Source organism: Nannospalax galili, unplaced genomic scaffold, assembly GCF_000622305.1.
Source record: "Nannospalax galili isolate Female #2095 unplaced genomic scaffold, S.galili_v1.0 scaffold976, whole genome shotgun sequence".
NCBI classification, from domain to species: Eukaryota; Metazoa; Chordata; class Mammalia; order Rodentia; family Spalacidae; genus Nannospalax; species Nannospalax galili.
The window spans coordinates 4,104-20,678 of NW_008339381.1; the positions used below are offsets into that span (position 1 = coordinate 4,104).

A 16,575-nucleotide genomic window follows, 5' to 3' on the forward strand; every position below is an offset into this window, starting at 1 on the left:
GAAGGACGTGTGCTTTTCAACTGCTTTGCTCCTTTTTCTTAGGTCACTGGTTCAGAGGACAGCAACCTGCCATACTGTAAGCAGCTCTATGGAGAGGACCCTGTGGCAAAGAGCTGAAAGCTTTGGCCAACAGCTGGCAGAGACTAAGGCCAGCCTGTGACCCCTAAGAATACTGAGCATGCTTGCTAGCCTCGGCAGAGCCTTGCTTGAAATGAACAGAGCTCTGGCTGACAGGGTCATACAATTTGCTGGCACCCTGAGTCTAGACTACCCTGCTCAGTTGTACCTAGATTCCTGATCTCCTGAAACTGAGACAGGAGATGTGCCATTGCTGTCTTAAGTTGCTAATTTTAGGATAATTTCTTATGCAACAATGAACACATCACATATGTGCACGGTGAAGTGACTGCGATAACTTAAAAGTATATTCATGATTTCCTCTAGGTAGTAAGATCATTCCTGAGTCATTTTTGTTTCATATAATGCTGGAAAATAAATGTTTTCCTTTTTTCAGAAGACAAAAAAAGACCACATGCTCAAGACTGATCATAGCACTATGAGAAAAAATAAAAGGGTAAAGATTAAAAGAGCCAATTTTAGCTCTCATGACCTTTAAAGATCCTTTTTAAGTGTGTTACCTTAAATTAAAAAAAAAAAAAAAAGAAAAAGAAAAATATCAGACTCCAGAGAGAGTGCTCAGGGAGCGCTTACCCAGCTTCTGGTCAAACCGCCAGGCTGCGACATAGGCATTGTGCCTCAGGCTGCTCTGCGTGGCCAGGGGCACGGTGACATAGATAGGACCGTCCACCAGCACCGGTGTTCCATTACTGCTGAGCAACTGCACGCTGACGGCCGTGACAGGAGTCAGGTCATACCTGGTGCTGTTTCCTAGGAGGAAGAAGCATTCTTCATCACCTGCACAGGGGACCTGGCGCTGTGGAAACGCTAAATGTGGGGAAACAGTCGCGGCTGCCATTCATTGAGCAGAATCACCCATCTACCAGGGATTGTTTTCACATCGGTGATCCTCACCACAACCTCAGAGGCAGTTCAAACCGTCATTTTATAAAGCAACAGGCTCAGACAGGGCAGTAGCTGCCTGAAGGGCACAGCAGACACGCAAATCGAAGTTCACTGGTTGTTAAGAAACCGTGCTTGCTTCGCCCTCTCCCTTCCTTGTTCCTTTCCCTTTCCTTCCTTTCTCCCTCCTTTCTTTTCTTCTGTTTTTTTCCAAGGCAGGGTCTCACCATGTAGCCCAGACTGCCTTGACACGCATGATCCCCCTGCCTCAGCCTCTCACCTGCTGCAATTGCAGCCCTGGGCAGGAAAGCCCAAGATAAAGGAGTATAGGGGTGCTACTGGAGATAACTTCACAGAATGAGCCCTGTGCACATACATAACGCATACCGATAACAAGTCACCACCAGGAAAATCAATGTTTTGGGACTATCTTCTTAAAGAACGAATTTCATCAAGGATTGCTTCAAAATATTAATGACTTCTGCAAAAAGTGTTCTATTAAAGTTTGTGTATGAAATGTGTTTGCATTCTTTTAGTTCTCATTGTTCTTTTGGTCTGTTTAAAGGAATTAGCTATCTCAATGACTGTACACCAGAGACCTTTCAGCCAAGCCAGCGAGTGTTCTCATACTGTCTACAGATAAATTAGAGAACGCATACGGAAGAGATATCTATACATTTCATTAATACAGTTCAGGTTTTTCCCTAGTGAAATACAACTGCACACAAAACACATTCTGTTATAATTCTATCTTTCCCTTGATTGAGTGCTAAATTCATAGTGATAAAAATTTTAAGGTCCTTTAGAATACAATCTATAAGATTTCATAATACTATTTATGACATTATTGTTGCCATTTGTACCGTGCTTTACTATTAAGCATATACATATATTTTAAGTATGTTTTTATAAAGTATACATAAGTACATATTTCTTGTATTCTAACCTATCTATCTGAGCTAATGCTAACCTCCAATTTGGACTAAATGTAACTATTTAAAGCAAATCCAGTGAACTTTGGAATTTCAACAACTGGACAGTAAATCCTCCATGGAGCAATTCCTAACATCAGTGACAACTGTGCCCTTCATCCTTTCTACGCATTTCTGCTTCTCAGTGAAGGCAAAGGTGTGGTAAGAGATTTCCTCAACAGGTCTAACTGGAGTCGTAGATTCAAGCTCAGAAACTTTTCAGTTCAGAAATAATTTCATTCATGGAAAAAAAAAGCCAAGATTTTAACATACTTCTCTTTAAAATACATTGTTGAGACATGTATGTGCCTATGGCTTAAAGATAGAGAGCAAAGCCAGGCCTCCAATGTATCACTCTAGGCCATGTCAGAACCTTTCAACAAGATATAACTTAGAACCACAGAGACATTGAGTAACTCACTGGATACTTTATAAACAACTTAGATGATCTTTTCAGCTAAGTTCTGTTTTTTTCTGTCAAGCCCTGTGCAGGAGGTCTGTCTCACAAAGTAGCACATAGATAAGTATAAAGTACTAGAGACAGCGCCCCATTCTCCTCCCTCAATGTCTTTTGATCTTCTTTCCCATGGCCTTACTCTTCTCTGATCCTGGGACATGGGTTTCCAGGACAAGATCTGCCACTAACTGCTTATAAACCTCTGCCAAGTTACTCCATGCTTCTGAGGGCTATTTTCCTTAGCTTCACAACTAAGGACAGAGGGTAGTTAAGATGGCTTCTGGAGTACGTGGACATACATATTCTCAGCTGTAAACATTCATAGGTAAGCCCTGAAGAAACAAGCAAATTAGCTGAAGCAATGTGCTTTAGGTTCCTGTCATCATGTGCTCCATTTAAAGATCCCTAGGAGGTTGGAGATGAGCATGGTGCAGACATGTAATCTCAGCACCTGGGAGGTTGAGCCAGGAGGACTGCCAGCAAAGGCCAGTCTGGGCTATATAGTGAGATTTTGAAGAAAGAAAAAGGAAGGGACAGAGGGAGGGAGAAAGGAGCCCTTAGATGTCCTGAGACACTGCAGGTAATCAATCGTCTCTGCTTCCTGGAGGTTCTTTCCTTTCTCTGTGCTCCATTAAATGCCCGTGCCTGCTCTGCGCCTTCCCTCTAACCTCCCATTGTTTTTATTCTGGAATGATTCATGTTTGAGGGGCTAAATTATTTTCTTCCCACACTTTGTTATGAAATTCTAATTGTACACAAAAAGCTGAGTTCTGTCTATAACTAGGCTTTTCTTTCTAACCGACCTTGATGTTACCTGGCCTTCCATGTCTAAGTGCAGACAGGTGTCAGGCCAAAGAGGCCGAAGGAGGGGGAAGCACCACTGGATGGAACAGGGAGAGATGAGCTGTGTCAGCTTGGGCTTCTGATGGGTTGCTTATAACAGGAGCAATTCTATTCAGCCCTTAGGATTTTATTTGGCTTTGTGGTCTAGTACTGGATTGAGCATTCTGATCTAAAAATCTGAAATCTGAAGTGCTCTGAAATCTAGAAGTTAGGAAATCAGGATGCTTCCTTCTTGTTGAAGTCTATACAAATATTCAAAAAAAATCCCAAACCAGTTCTAGGTCTGAAATACTTCAGCTTTTAGGCATTTCAGATACAACGTAATCAACCTGCGCCAACTTTTTGGGGTTAGGAATGATGAGCATCTTAGCTACCTTGTCTGTCTCTCTGGAATTAGTGGAGGTCACTTCATTAAGACCCCATGGGGATCGCACAGCATTCTGGGCTTTCTTAGGAACCAAGAGAAGGGTGTGATGTAAGAGACACTTTGGCTCATGTAAGAGAAAGCAGGTGACTGTGTGGAAAAAGAGAGGCTGTACACAAAGTGACTGGAACTTGGTGGGCCCCAGGTCACTCTGCTCCATGGAACCCAGGCTCCTGGGTCTCCCAGGACACATATTAATACATCATGGACTGCTTTCCTTCCCCAGTAAGTCTCAGAGAAAGTCTGATCATCTCTCAGGCAATTTATCAGTTACGAAGGTGGAAAAGCAGTCTAAACTCACCTTCCAAGACCTTCTCCCCATCTGCCCCCCGCCCCTGCCAACAGACTGATTTTAAAACAAAACGCTCCTCTTAAAAAAGAAAATCCATAGTCCTGAGCTTGTGTTCTTCATCTCCTGGTCTTCTCAGATTTCATAGTTTATTCGCAAGCTGGAAGCAGGACACCGAGGAACGAGAGTTCTGAGGAATGAGGCTGGTCCCCATAGTTAGGATTTAAAAAAAATTTACAACAGTTCTTAATCAAATAGAGGACCCCCTCCCCCATCCATGTCTCCCCACCTGCCCTCCAGACTTCATGTACTCTGAGTTAAGTCTATTGACTGTGCTCCATTTCATCTGGAAATCTGATTGGAGCTTATGAGGGCCTCAGAGTGGTGCGCCCAATCTACTGAGTCAGTGCTTTTCACTCCCTGCATTCTTAAAGGAAAATCCATTTTCTTCCAGAATGTTCACTCTGGATGACTGCTACATATCTGTTTGATGACAGATGACTGGCAAACTAATCATGTCATCAGTATTCAAAAGTTAAAGGAAGAAACATTTATCAAAATATGACCCACAGAGGGAGGAAGGGCACGAAATCACGAGGCACCTTCATCTCCAACTAGAAATTTATTAACATGCTACAAAAATGGATGAGATTTTTGAGGTTTATGAGCTTTTTCTGAATCATCAGTTCATATAAAGCCCTGGAAAATTAAGACAAATTTAACAAGTGTCCTTGGGAAGTACAATAATGTTCCCAGTAGAATTTAACTCTGAGTAGCTGCTTTTCAGTTTTATGCTGTGTCTGGTTTAAAACACCAAGAACAACAAAGAGGGGCAGACATAAAAAAAAAAAAAAGACTCAGGACTCCAGGACCTAGAACCTTCCTATATCAGGACAGGGCTTGTGGACCATCCTGTCACTGAGAGGGGGAGGGCACACACCTGTATTCTTTCTCGGATAAGGAATGATCACTTCTGGTGGGTGACTTTTGGTTTCTCTCATCTTGCAGCTCTATGTGTTATGTCAGGGTGGAGACAAAGATGGAGCTGACTTAGTGATCTGCTAGAAGTTTCCAAATCAACTTGAGAGACTGGCTCCTCTCTGCTACTCCACAGAGAGCTTGCCCGTTCCAATTCCCCTTTGAAGGGGAAGGAAGGCAGAGCACCTAAAGACAGAGAGGAAAGACTGGGTGACTGATGGCCACAGCCAGGAGAGGCAGACAATGTCCACGCCTAAGAGATCTGCCTGTGGTGGGGCACTGACAGCCGCTTGCTCATCTCCAGAAGCCATTGAAGCCTTCTTGTAGCTGGGGCATGTGGCAGGTGAGAAGGTGGGACTGTGTGCCTCTTGCAGGGGAGCTGAGTGAGATGCTGTGTCACCAACCACACATTCTGAATGAAAGTGGGTCTAAGTGGAGGGAAAGAAGCAGAGATCCCCTATTTCTGATCTTCTACTTAGAATTACAATTTTAACTGAACAGAAATATTTAGTCCAGCCAAGGAAAGATCAGAGATGGTGCTTTAGGCCACTGGTAACAGCTGAAGGGCTCAAGGAGGCCAGTTTGCTAAGATGCAATTCTACCGTCGGGTAGACTCAATTCTTCCTTGAGTTGGTAACAGTATTAACACAGAACCTGCAAGGTCAAGGCCCCTTCCCCACTTAGTCTGAAGACCTCTTGCCATATCCAAAACCCACAAAGAAAGAATAAACCCCAGAAGCTCCACCCAAAAAGAGGAGACTCAAATTACCTGTTCCATTTCCATCCAGTCCTCGTAAGTAGGGAAAGCTGTCCACCTCTGATGGGGAGCTGGCGGCGGTAAGAAAGGCGGTCAGGTCACTGTAACTGGTATTCTCGGGTAACCTCAAGGCCCTTCTCTGGAAATGAACTCGAGGCTGTGGCCGGGCACCTGCAGGGATCAACCTCTGAGTTACCTCCCCAAGGAGCTGTTTCTGTTTAAGAAAATGCCTACCATGAAATGCTTACCTAGGGTTTCAGCTTTCCTCCCCCACCCGGTTAATTCCCACATGGTCTCCCATCCTTCATTCATCCAGGACACAGAGATGTGAGAACATGTTATTATGGGGTGAGACATAATAGCCCATTGTCACATTTGTTTTGACACAAGATGTTATTTAGATTTTGAACAAAAAGCTTTTTCCAAGTTCCATTTGGGAACACTCTTTCTACAGTGCAGCATTTGGCTGTGGCTAGGGTAACATTTTGGGAGTTTCATGAATGAAGCAAGAAAATAGCAATTGATCTTTTTACACAAACAATGCAAGAGGTAAACTTTGCTACTGCTACAAACCCATCCTGTACCACAGAGCTGGGGCTGAAGAGATGGCTCAGTGGTTAAGAGTACTGACAAGCCCATCCTGGCAAAAGTTGGTTGAATAGCACAGACCAGATTGAAGCAGAGCAAGGGGATAAAATATGTAGACTTGGGAAGAACTTCAGACAGAGGCCACCAGAACGAACCACTTTCTTCCCATGGAAATGGCCATGTGACATCTGGTCTATTCATCGGAGTGTTTCCTACTTGGGGAAGATGCTGCAGATTTTGTGATCATCAGTTCTGAAATGATGTGAAGCGGTACTTTTTTCTCAGACTCCATTCTTATGTGTGAAGATCGGAGTTACCCAGTCAGCTGCCTTGTGATATCACTTGCAGTTGACCTTTCTCCAGATGTTATTAGGCTCACAAAGCTTGAACCTATTTTTCCCTAATGCTGTGGTGACTGTCACCAGACATGAAAGTGCCAAGTAATTCTAAACAAACCTGGCAAAGATGTCATTAAGATTAATATTGTGTATCCTACCCCAGCTTGAGTAGACCCTATTCTGCTGTGCTGGGTGGGCTAAGGGTTCCTATTTCTCAGCTGAGATTACCAGCCCCACCCAGAGCTCTGGTGTTTAAACTCACTCCAAGGTCCCCTTTAATCCTGATCAGAAAACTTATGGGGGTGTGTGACATCCTTTCTAGAAATATTCTGTGACAAGGGAGTTTCAGAGCTCAGAGGATTGACAGGTCCAAAGCCCTTTTCTTACAGTGAGGCCACAGAAGTCCAAAGGACTTACAGACATACATCTGGGGCAGGCTGTCTGGGCTACACCGTGCATGACTGAGGTGGTAGAAAGTCACCTTGTTCCTCCTACCTGCTCCAAACCAGTGATCAAAGCTCCTCCTCCACTGGTCAGTTTTCCATTCCAAAACACAGGCTCAGTCCCAAAGCCTAGGAATCCAGGGCCCAAAGTGACTGCTGCCTCACTCTTGTCCTCTTCTGTACACATCTGCCAGTCTAATGCCAGACTATCTATGCCCTCTCTTCATCCCTAAAACAAAGTACCAGTCTCCATGGATCTGCAGTTTACATTACCTTCTTTTAGTTCCGTCTTCTTTTATTGGGTTTTGCAGTGCATTGACATCTGACCCTACTGTCTGTGCTAAGATCAAATCCTTCAAGGTCCCCTCTGGTGCCTTGGGCCCCACTGGGAACTGTTTGCTCTCACCCTTTCATCCACTTGACCACACATGTTGCTTATTTTTTATTTTCTCTTTGGGTCCCATCTTCTGAGGTGGAAAGTCAAAGTTGGCCCTCTCCCTTTTCATCTCCCTCATTTTGATTACACATTGATTATTTTTTCCAGTGATGGCCAATGCACATTCTCTAGAGCTGTCAGCCTAAATAATGCTCATGTTGTTATTTAGCTACGCCCATTCTGAGTTCCTAGGCTTCACAGACAGGAATAGTAAAGCACCTAGCCAGCATGAAAGACATACGATACAGCTAAATGTGACAGGACAAAGGGAGAACAGGGCCTCATGAGATCAAGGAGAAGGTGGAGTGCAGGCACCCTTAGCAGGGTGGGGTATGTGTGTTTTCCAGGTCTCTGCATAGCCCTGGTGAGATGGGAAGGTAGAGATCTGTGTGCAGGATCCTTTATCAGTGAGGAAGGGAGACAAACAGGAAGAGGGAGGAGATACACACTGAACCCAGGCTATGCATCTAACAAGACCTTAGGGAGGTGGCCTTGGAGTTTCTTTCCAGTTCATTCTCTCTTATCTCTCCATTCCTGAGAAGACCTTGTATATTTCATGCACTTTGGTGGGAGATGCATCTCTCTCCTGTTTCCACCTCTGCCCGCCTCTCCCTGCTGCCTCCTGACTGGCATGACATGGATGCTATCTGCTGAGGGTCAGGTCCCAACATGCCCCATGGAAAAGAACAGGGTGACATGACCCAGGAAATATCTGAGGAATCTAAGGGAAGAAGGGACTTCTCTTCCCCTTAGACTCCATCCTCCTCCCTCAGATGCCAACTGTATTTGATTTTGTCAACCACCTCTTTGTCTATGAGCTTTCCTCCTCCAGCATATAATCATGTCTTGCCCAGCCACAAAAAAAAAAAAAAAAAAAAAAAAAAAAAATCACAACCAAACATGACTTGAACTCTGTTCTCCCCATATATGAATGCCTTTGTCCTTCCACTCGGTCTCTAGTGACAGGGCTTTCACCCACAGCACATGCTGGCAACGCTGACTGTCCACTGCATAATCTGAAAACCCCATGATCCCTTCTTAGCCTTCATCCCCACTGCCCTCTTCACAATGGGCACAGTGTTCATCACCCCCACCCACGAGCCCCGTCCTCCTTGGCATTCATGCTTCTGCCTCTGGTTCTCTCCACTCGTCTGCTTTTTCCCATGCAAGGCCTTTCTTTCGACTCCTGCTTCCAGATGAAATAGCTCCCAAAGGATGGCTAGTCATCACCTCTCCTTATGATTCCGCTTTCCAGCTACCTTGGCATGTCTCTGTCTTCTCCAGCCCTGAATCCTGCCTAAGCCCCATACATGTATTGCTCTCTGACTTCTAGATAGTTCTACCCAGATATCCATCTGTCAATCCAAGACCAGCATGTGCTCTCTCATTTAATGATCTCATTTTCTCCCCAGAATCCAGTTTTGAGCCAGGTCAATATTATTACTTTTTCCTTTCTAACATCTTAGACATTCATTCAAGTGCCAAGACTGACCATTTTTCCTTATCAAGATTTCCTGCATCGTGTTTTCCACTCATTTGGCCTCTACCCTGTATTACTTATGCTATAACCCATTGCCTCAACTACTACAAGTCTAACCACCCCTCTGCTTCAGTATTAACCTCCTTTTTCATTTTACTTATGAACACACTGGCTGTTTGAAGACGCCAACCCGATCATGTGCTTTCCTGCGCAGAAGTCATCAATGGTCTGCACCACTTAGAAAATGGATGACAGAGACACAGCAAAAACAAGTAGGTCATGAGAGGCTCAAACTTCTATTTCATCTCTCATGACTGAGAGGCAAATCAAAGCTTTACAAGTCATGAACACACACACACACACACACACACACACACACACACACACACACGCCAGTTTGGGAAGAAGGAATTCCCTCCTGTCTTTCTGGGAGAAGAAATTAAAGCCAGAGAAGTTAAGTAACTTGGCCAAAGTCAATCTTCTTGTAAAAACTGGACATTTAAAAAAAAATGAAATAGTTATTTATTCAAAAGAAGAAAAACTTAAAATAAAGCTTGTGGATAAGCTAAACTAACATACTCAAACTGAGGCCAATTTCCGAACATTTTCTTCAACTAATTGCATTTCTATTAAACAGCACACAGTTTTAAAGCCATATTTTTCTTTGTCCCCTTCTGCCCTCCCTTCCTTTCTGGGCTTTTGGCTACTCTAACATTCTCCCCTTTGAAGAGGTAACCCTAAAATCTTTTAAGGATTAGATAAATGTTCCCAAATACTTTTGACATTTTTGGCCTTTGGAATGGAGTAGGTTGCTAAGAGGCCCAAGGACATTGTGAGTTTTAGCCAAGAAACTAGCTACTTTTCTTTGGGGCCTTTCTACCCTAACTGCCTAGTCAATTCCTGCCTCCTATTCTTATCACAGCATACTCTGAAGGCATTACCCAGCTTGCAGAGAGGGAACAGGGATGTAGACCGCTCTGGCTTCTTCCATGCTGAACAGGGACACAGGGTGAGGCAATTGCCCTAACCCTAACCCCTTCAGTGAGTCTATCTAAAAGACTCCCAAATCGCATAACTCTTATCTGTAGAGGGAAAAGAAAATCCTTGACTGGTCAATAGGAGATGTGAAGGAGAAGTAAAGGCAAGAGAAATTAGCATTACAAGTTCTAGACAGGGAACTAGAAAAAGTCAGAACAAGGGCTTCCAAAAGCATCCCTCTATTGGGTTCCTCCTCATCTTTTCTTTTGTCTTCCAAGGCTGGACTCTAGAGTGATGGATTCAGGATTTGCTTTCAGGTATTTTGATAGCTGTTGGAGTGGTTAGAATCAGTGTCAGTTCCCTCTCAAAGGCTTCTAGATAGGGGGAGAAAACAAATTTATCCATCATTTTAGAACAATAGCAGATTGTCTCCCTTAGCTACAAGCGGGCACTACAGTATTGGAGACCAAGATTTGAAATCTTACATCTGAGCAGCACTTTCTGATTAGGAACTCAATCATCAATGAGAAGTAATTGTCCAAATAACTTTTTATATGGACTTAAGCCTAATGTCTGGGAAGTGTAATCCCTTGAACTCTTAAATATACTGATGACTTTCCTCTTTGGTTATACTTTTGTTTTGGGTGTTTAAGACCATACAGTTGGCCCAAATAAATCAGTTTATTTTTACACTTAAGGTCAATTGAGGATCTGTTCCTCAGGGGTCACATGGGCTTGGGAGGAGCTCCTGGCTCCTTTCTTTTACCAGTTCATCTATATGAAAATAAGTCAAAGGTCCTGCTCAACCATGTCTGGCTTTACTTGGAAGCATGGATATTTCCTCTGAGTTGACCCTCCTCTTTGTAGACTGGACATGGTTCAAGTCCATCTTGTGGGGTCTCCATGGCCTCCCTGAACAAGAGGACACAGGTGACTCACCACAGCTACAGGACATTTTGAGAAATGTTACATAGGAAATGTGGACAACTTTTAACACATACTCTATATCTCTTCCTGTTACAACATGTCTACTTCAAAGCAGGTGTTCTATTTATGACCAACCAACCCCTCTCATCTGACTAAACAAGACCACAGGGCTCTCTGTTTCTATGGCTATGCTTGTCTCAAGTCTAGAACTTCTTGTCTCTGTTTCCACATTTTATATACCATTGCAATGCATTTCAAAGGCTGCCTCTTCTACCTGTCTTGATCCCATCTCAAGGTATAAACTCTGTCTGTACTTCTCTTATAATCTTAAACTCACTGTGCCTTTTATTACATTTATGTAAATATTTGTACATCTCCCTAGTTTGGGGCATGATAAGAAAAAGAACACATCCCGCACACCTGCTACTCAGGAATACCTACTGGACTGACTGTGGTGAGTTATACTCAGCAACTTGTACTGTTCCAACAATGCTGTGCAGTAATTCAAACATGATTCGGGCTATTAGCACTCTGGGCCTGATATTCTCTGTTGGGATGGAGACTGCTCTGTGCATCTCAGCATACTTAACCACACCCCTGACTTGTACCCATCAGAGGCCAGTGGCAGTCCCTAAGATGTGAGAACCAAAATGCCCCCAGACATTGCTATATGTTCCTAGTGGGCAAAATTGCCACAATGGAGAGTCACTCCTTGTATATTCTATGCATCTTCACAATGACTCCAACAATACATACTAAGAGTTTCCTGCAGAGTGGACACAAGATACACAAAGAGGAAAGGGACAAAGCCTTTACATTTCTGGAACTCAAGAGTAGAGGAGGCAGAGAAATGGCTTAATTATCCTAATGTCTTATGTCCTAAAAGAAAGATGATAAAAGTACCAAATTATAATAGTGAGTGACTGACTGCCCAGGAAAGAAGTTCCACAGGTAGTGCCTGTTTGGAGGGTTGTGACTGTGGGGTGCCCAGCCCCAACTGATACATGTACAGTGAAACGCCTATACTTTAGGCTCAGGAAAAAAATCACGGAAGAGAGGGGGAAAAGTTTGTGAGAGCCAGAGGACCAGGGTTGTCTGTTACTAGATATGACAGGGAAGCTATACCCATGAACTTTTAGCAGTATGTTTGCCTAAACAAGACCTGCATAATGATACCACCAGCCAACATGCCAGTGTGGATGCAGAAAATCTCACAAAGTTTCCCTCTAGATGAAGAATTATAGGCAATCGATGGCTACTGAGGAAGGGAGAAGGCAGGGATGAGCTCTCTGATAGTTTATCTAAGCAGAAGTGATCAGCCCTAAACACGAGTGGTACTTAAGAGTACCACTAAGTGGACTCAGTAGGCTATCTATCTATCTATCTATCTATCTATCTACCTATCTATCTATACATATACATGTCTCCACATATAAATGTAACATATATAATGTACAAAATGTAAGAAGGTCATGAATTTGAGAGAGAGTGGGGGGCATGGGGGAGAGGGAGGGGTAGAAATGATGTAAATATAATACTCAGGCATGAAATTCCAAAAAAAGTTAAATTATAGATGTAAAAAAAGAATAGCATGAGGCCAAGTTCAAGGGTGCTTAAAGGCATACGTGTGAGAGGAGACTTTTCCTGCGTTTGGGAGGGAAAGGAACTGAAAAGGCTGTCACGTGAAGGAAAAATAGGGTGTAAGAAGGGGTTCTCTTTGGAAGTCAAAGTCTTTAGTAATTTTAAAATCTGAGAAAGAGCTTACTGATGGAGGAGTCTGCATAAATGGAGGGAGGTTGGAGAAAGGGAGACAGGGTCAGGGATCCAGCAGGAATGTGAAGGGGCTATGGCAGGGCAGAGAAGCAGTGGGGAGGGACCTTATTACTGTGTCCCAGGGAATAAGGGGTGGGAAGAAGAAAACTACAGGGTTATTCCCTTAAGACCTTTATTTTCTCTCTGCAACAAGCACCAAGGTGACTGATAAAAGTGGCAAGTAAGTGGGGTGGGAGAGGCTTCCAGCAGGTGCTCTGTGGAGGAGAAAATGACTGTCCAGGGGACATGAAGGAGACAGCCAAAGGCCTGTGGAAGGCCCTGGAAGCTGCAGGCTGCCTCCCCTGTCCTGCCCAGTCTCTGTCGTTTCTTAATATCTTATTAATTTGTGTGTGTGTGTGTGTGTGTGTGTGTGTGTGTGTGTGTGTGTGAGTGTGGATGTATGCATATCACTGTATGCATGCAGTGATCAGAGGACAATCCTGGGTATCAGTTCTCACTTTCCACTCTGTTTCTTGAGACAGGGTCTCTCTTGTCGCCCACTCCTGCCTATGCTAGGCTGGCTAGCCCGCAAGCTTCCAGAGATTCTCCTGTCTCTGCCTTCCACCTTGCCACAGGAGTGCTGGGACCACAGACAGATGTGCAACTATGCCAGTCTGTTACATGGGTCTGGAGGTCTGAACTCAAGCCATCAGGCTTGTGCAGCAAGTACTTTACCCACTGCGCCATCTCCTCAGTGTCTTCATTTCTTAGCATCTTGAGATTTGCTTCTGGATTTCCCCCTAAATCCCCAGGAGATTTCAATTGACCTGTTCTTCAGCAAAGTACACAAACTCTCCACAAAAACAATTCTTATAACCTATGAATGTTCTCTTTTTCATCTTATTAATCATTAAATTTTTTAAAATTAATTAATTAATTAATTAATTAAATTTTTGGTCTTTTTGAGACAGGGTCTCCCTGTAGGCCACAGCTGGTCTGGAACTCACTATGTAGACCAGCATGGCCTCCATCCCAAAGATCTGCCTGCCTCTGCCTCCAAGTGCTGGGACTCAAGGCATGCACCACGACACCCAGTTTTCTCTTATCAGTCTTGATGACAAGTCTGAGACGTGTGCCAGCGTCTTGCAACAAGGAACACACTTTGAGATGCAGTCTGTTCTGTGGGAAGTTGCTCTAGCTGATCAGGAACTCAGTGGGCCAGGCTGCTTCTCCTCATGGCTGTGAGACCATTCTAGGCTTTCTTCATAAAGCCATAGTGACACTAAGAGCAAATCATTTTCCTCACTTTTAAAAATGTTGGCCTGTGGACTTCTCATGACAATTCCAGGTACCTGCTGAAGCATGTACTTACTGTGTAGCTCCTGTTTGCGGGCATGTTCATAACACCGGTTACTCTGATGAGAATTATTTTATTGGCCTTACAGGGTCAAATTTTATAGAAATATGGGGCTGGAGAGATGGCTCAGTGGTTAAGAGCACTGGCTGTTCTTATAGAGGACCTGGGTTCAGTTCCCAGTGCCAACACAGCACCTAACAGCCATCTATAACTCTAGTTCCAGGGGATCCAACACCCTCTTCTGGCTTCCATGGCATTGCACACATGGGTACATTTACATACAAGGAGGCAAAGCACTCAGACACATAAAATAAAAATAAATAAAATTTTAAAAAGAATTTATAGAAATATGTAGTCTGCAGAAGATAAGTAGATACTATTTTAAATTTTTTCTTTATTTATTTTCATTTTATGTGCATGAGTGTTTTGCTTTCATGTATATAAGTGCACCTAGGTCATGCAATGCCCATGGAGGCCAAAAGGTGTCAGATCCCCTGGAACTGGAGTTACGGATGGTTGTTAGCCACCACGTGGGTGCTGGGAACTGAACCTGGGTCCTCTGCAAGAGTAGCCAGTGCTCTTAACGACAGAACCATCTCTTTAGCCCCAATATTTTTATTTGAGTAAAGCTCTCCTTCCTGGAAGGTGAGTCTTTACTTTATTTGGTTGTAAACATGCTAAAACCAAGCCTTCAACTGAAGCCCCATGCGCAAGCTGAGTGGTGTGATGACTCCCTTCCCCTGCTCTACCTTGGTCTCCATCTCTCCCAGTGGCTTTCATTCTTTCAAAGCCTTTTCTTTATTTCCACATAATACAATATGGCATCATGTGATTCTGAACGTACTTGGTGGTGTGAAGTTTCCCAGGTGAACCATCACCATGTTGCACATTCCTTTTTCCGGGCTGGCCGGCATCACACCATCCTAGCACTATGCTCACAGTCAACTGGCTTACAGTACTTATGTTTCTAAGCAGGCAAGAATTTAAACCCATTGAAAAATGATACATGCTCCCAGCACTTGGGAGGCAGAGGCAGGCAGATCTTTGTTAGTTCGAGACCAGCCTGGTCTACACAGCGAGTTTCAGGCTGGATGGGGCTACAAGGAGACCCTGTCTCAAAAAGACAAAAACAAAAAGAAAAAAAGAAAAAAGAAAAAAAAAAGAAAGTAATTGTGACCAGCTGGAGAATAAAAACTATGTATCATTCATAAATTCAGTATCATATTGGCTTTGTAGAATGGAACCACATTAAATAAACGAGGGCAAAGATTCCTATTAACTTGATTACATATGGTGTTCCTTCCAACAAGGATGAATCTTTGAACCAAGTCAAAGGATCCATTATCATTACTGCCATTCTTCAACTCGAGATAAGAAATAGTATAATAAGAGATCTGGCTTTGGTAGGCTAAGGCTGAGATCCTAGCAGACAGCCTGAGAGAGTGGGTTTCAACCTACATTGGTATAGTGGCTCTGATCTCAACAGAGGGCCAGAGAGTGCTGAGTTCCGGTCTCCCTCTGACCTCCCACTGGGAGAGGGCCTGAGAATGCAGGGGACTGCCTGACAGCACCTGGATCCTGACTCCACATGGTGAAGGAACCCTGAGTATACCTGACTGGAACCTGAATTGGGCTTCTGTGGGTACTCCTGAATAGCTGATCTGAAGCCACCAGTTCCCTCCAAATTAAACCTGAGAGAACCTGAACCCCATACCAACCAGCTTTACATAACCAATAAAGAAAGGATCTAGGCACGCTGATAATACAAACATATGCATACTTCAACTTAATTCTCATATCAGAATCATAAACATCAAAAGAAATTCACATGCCAAAATCACAACAAAAGAACAAATAAAATGGAATGCCAAAACACTATGTCCCCACCAAACTCCACCAATCCTGTAGAAGAGTTCTACATGGAGAACCCCCTAGAGATAACCCAGGACACTGAATTTAAAAAAACAATCATAAGCATGATCAAGAATTGCTCAGTGGCTAAGAACACTGACTGTTCTGGCAGAAGACCTGGTTTTGAATCAAATGTAAAACTCAATAAGCCAACTTGAAACAACAGGGGAAAGCCTCACCACTAGAATGAATGAAATGGGAAACAGAACATCAACACTGGAGGATAAAGTTGAAGAATTGGGCCACTCAAGAAAGGATTATGTAATTTTTTTAAAACCTCAGGAATGTAATATGCAAGAGATGTGGGATACCATGAAAAGACCCAATCTAAGGATCATAGGAATAGAGGAAGGAGAAGAATTTCAGGTTAATGGTGTTGAACAGACCTTAAACTGGATTGTAGAAGAGAATTTCCCAAAATTAAGGAAAGACATCCCCATATAAATACATGAAGCACATAGACCACCAAATAGACAGGATCAGAAAAGAAATTCTTCATGACATATCATAGTAAAAACACTAAATGTACAGAACAAAGAGAGAATGCCGAAAGTAGCAAAAGCAAAACAACAAGTCACATACAAAGGAAAGCCCATCAGAATTACAGCTGACTTATCAATGCAAAC

At 43.4% G+C, this 16,575-nt stretch overlaps 1 protein-coding gene across 1 annotated transcript in view; it reads right to left on the minus strand.

Moving 5' to 3' along the window:
- Positions 1-711: 711 nt before the first annotated feature.
- The window catches only part of LOC103734828 (protein FAM171A1), a gene marked incomplete at its 3' end in the record, with an annotated part of 121,054 nt that continues 105,190 nt past the window's right edge, over positions 712-16,575 (minus strand). The window contains exons 4-5 of the mRNA XM_008833898.1: positions 5,752-5,910; positions 712-888 (exon numbers count right to left, since the gene is read on the minus strand). Coding sequence (XP_008832120.1) covers positions 712-888; positions 5,752-5,910 — 336 coding nt within the window. The remainder of the gene's footprint in view (positions 889-5,751; positions 5,911-16,575) is intronic.